The following is a 2,469-nucleotide window of genomic DNA, read 5'->3' as shown; positions in this document are numbered from 1 at the left end:
CCTCGCACTGGCTAGGTGCCCCCTCCTTATCCAGCACCCCCAGGCTTGTACCATCACCTTGCAGGAGCCCTGGGGTGCCAAACCCCAGCGTCAGAGGTGGCATCCCCCTGACTTACCCAGCTGCTTCATGAGGGCCAGGGGCAGGATAATGGTAACTGAAACCAGGATCACCAGGTAGTTCCCGTTCATGTACCAGTCCCTGGAAGCAGAGGGCCTGATCATCACCCCATTCTACCAGGGCATGGTGGGGCAGCCCCAGCCATTGCAGGGGCTGTCTGCCATCCCTGAGATCCCTGAAGCTGCCAAACCTCAGGGATACTGGCATCCCCTAAGGCTGGCATCCCTAATGTGCTAGCATCCCTGGAGACCCCTGAGATGGTACCCCTGGGGACCCCTGAGGCCAGCATCCCTGGGGGTCCTTGAACATATCCGCCTATACCCACCGCGGTGCACCACCAAGGGGGGGATGGGGATGAGGGTATGGGGTGGGGGAACCTATTCCCAACCAGAGCTCCTGTCCACCACTCTGCAGCCCCTGCAGGTTCTGCTCAAGGAGGAAAGCCTGATCCCAAGGGGATGTGAGGAGCAGGGATTGGAAGTTCAGCTCGGTTTAATCTCACCCAGGGGCTTATTCAGCACTGACAGTTATCAAAAATAGTAGTGGCTTAATGATAGTAAATCCCTGCCATGGGCTGCACAGCTGGAGCCAGAGCCCCGGCGCCTGCCCGGGGAAGGCACGCAGGCAGCGTGGGCAGGCAGTACTCACGTGGTCTTCTCCTCCAGGTTGAGGCAGGGCTGGATGACCAGAGGCACTTCAGATTTGACGATGTACAGGTAGCTGGACATGGCTGCAGGGCAGAGCAAGGTCATGCTGCACTGGTGTACTCTGGTCCCATCCCCCATCCTCAGCCCAGATGGGTCCCCCCAGCCCCGTCCTCACCTCCGATGTTCTGCAGCGTGATGGCGATGGCTGCGGCCAGCTTTCCTGGTGTGCCGAAGGCTCGGTAGCCCAGCTGCTCGTAGGCGCGGATGCCTGTGGGACAGGGAGCAGTGAAGGGGTTAGGGTCAGGATGGGACCCTCGGGTACAGTTCTCCTGAGGACTTGGCACTCACCTACAATGCCTGAAGACTTGAGCAACAGGTGGATGGAGTAGCTGGAGAGCAGGGCCACCGCTGTCAGGAGGAAGCTGTGGGAGGACAGCACCATCACCAATGGGTCACACCATGGAGCCTGGACACGGCTGTGGGGCAAACCCTGCACAGACAGGCTCTGCCTGCAGGCAGCCATACCAGCAGGACACCAGCCCCTCACAGGCAAATGGGCTGTAGGGTGTGGGGACCCTGTGGGTCCATGTCTCCACACTCATGGTAGCCAGCACCCACGACATTGCTCAGCCAGCAGAATACTAGTCCCTGCATTATCCCAAGCCAAAGACTTCTTGCCTGCACCCCTGGTACCCATCAATCCCCCTGGAGGAGCCCCCCACACGCAGGCCCCCTCCAAGCCCCTGTGGCACTCACAGGAATAGGATAATGCCAGTGTTAGCCATGGCATAGGCCAGTCCCAGGATGCCGCTGCCCATGATGGCATTGCTCAGGTTGAAGACAGACATCCCAAAAGACGTCTTCCCTTCGAACTGTGCGTGGAACACAATGGGGAGGGGTTGCACCGGTCACAGTGGGAAGTAGCCCTATCCCATCCCCACTACCATGCCCATGCCAACACTCACGTCAGTGAAGTGTGTCTGCTTCTTCTCAGCACCATGGGGCAGGAACTCCTCCATCTCTGCCACACCAGTCTGGTTCTCCTCAAATCTGGCCATGGAGGGAGAGGGGTGAAGCCAAAGCAGAGCCAGGGGTCATCAGCACTTGTTGGGATTAAAAGGGCAGGAAGCAGCTGGGAGAACCCCCTAGGTCATTCCCCTACCTGTCACCCGCCAGCGAGGGGACGGCGGAGGTGGTGAGCGCAGCTGTGTGCTTCCCGTTGGGCACTAGCTCCACCATCTCAGCCTGGAGGGGCATGTTTGTGGTATCCATGGTGAGGAGACAGCTGGGTTCCCTGTGGGCTCTCCTTAGGCTCTGCAAGAGTGGGGCAACAGAGGTCCAGCTCTAGGCAGAAGCACCGGAGGGGCTGGCCTGGTGTCTCACTAGTTCCGCATCCACCGGGGACACTGGAGTCAGGCTTAGCATCAGCACTGGTGGCACTGCAGGGATAGGCACCCAGGGATAAGAAGGTCACCCAGCCAAGCATCACCGTGGTTGGGCTTCTTCCTTCTGCCCACTCAACACACAACACCCCGTGGAGCTCAGTCCCAGCTCCGACAGCCCCACAGTGTCCTCAGGCAGAACCATCCCCTCCCCAGCCAGACGTCCCAGCGCCCACCCCAGTCCCTTGCTCACACTACGGCACTGCCCAGCCCCAGAGCCCCCGTCCAGTCCGCCTGCCCACCTTTGCTCCCCTGCTCACAG

The 2,469-nt window shown here is 60.2% G+C and overlaps 1 protein-coding gene across 1 annotated transcript in view; it reads right to left on the bottom strand.

Moving 5' to 3' along the window:
• SLC38A3 (solute carrier family 38, member 3) overlaps positions 1 to 2,037 on the bottom strand; it is a gene marked incomplete at its 3' end in the record, with an annotated part of 4,314 nt that extends 2,277 nt beyond the window's left edge. The window contains exons 1-7 of the mRNA XM_009070312.1: positions 1,928 to 2,037; positions 1,731 to 1,815; positions 1,522 to 1,637; positions 1,114 to 1,187; positions 941 to 1,033; positions 767 to 848; positions 117 to 199 (exon numbers count right to left, since the gene is read on the bottom strand). Coding sequence (XP_009068560.1) covers positions 117 to 199; positions 767 to 848; positions 941 to 1,033; positions 1,114 to 1,187; positions 1,522 to 1,637; positions 1,731 to 1,815; positions 1,928 to 2,037 — 643 coding nt within the window. The remainder of the gene's footprint in view (positions 1 to 116; positions 200 to 766; positions 849 to 940; positions 1,034 to 1,113; positions 1,188 to 1,521; positions 1,638 to 1,730; positions 1,816 to 1,927) is intronic.
• Positions 2,038 to 2,469: the final 432 nt, after the last annotated feature.

The sequence above is a fragment of the Acanthisitta chloris genome, unplaced genomic scaffold (assembly GCF_000695815.1).
Source record: "Acanthisitta chloris isolate BGI_N310 unplaced genomic scaffold, ASM69581v1 scaffold2240, whole genome shotgun sequence".
In the NCBI taxonomy this organism is placed as follows: Eukaryota; Metazoa; Chordata; class Aves; order Passeriformes; family Acanthisittidae; genus Acanthisitta; species Acanthisitta chloris.
This window is presented reverse-complemented; position numbering and strand designations above follow the sequence as displayed.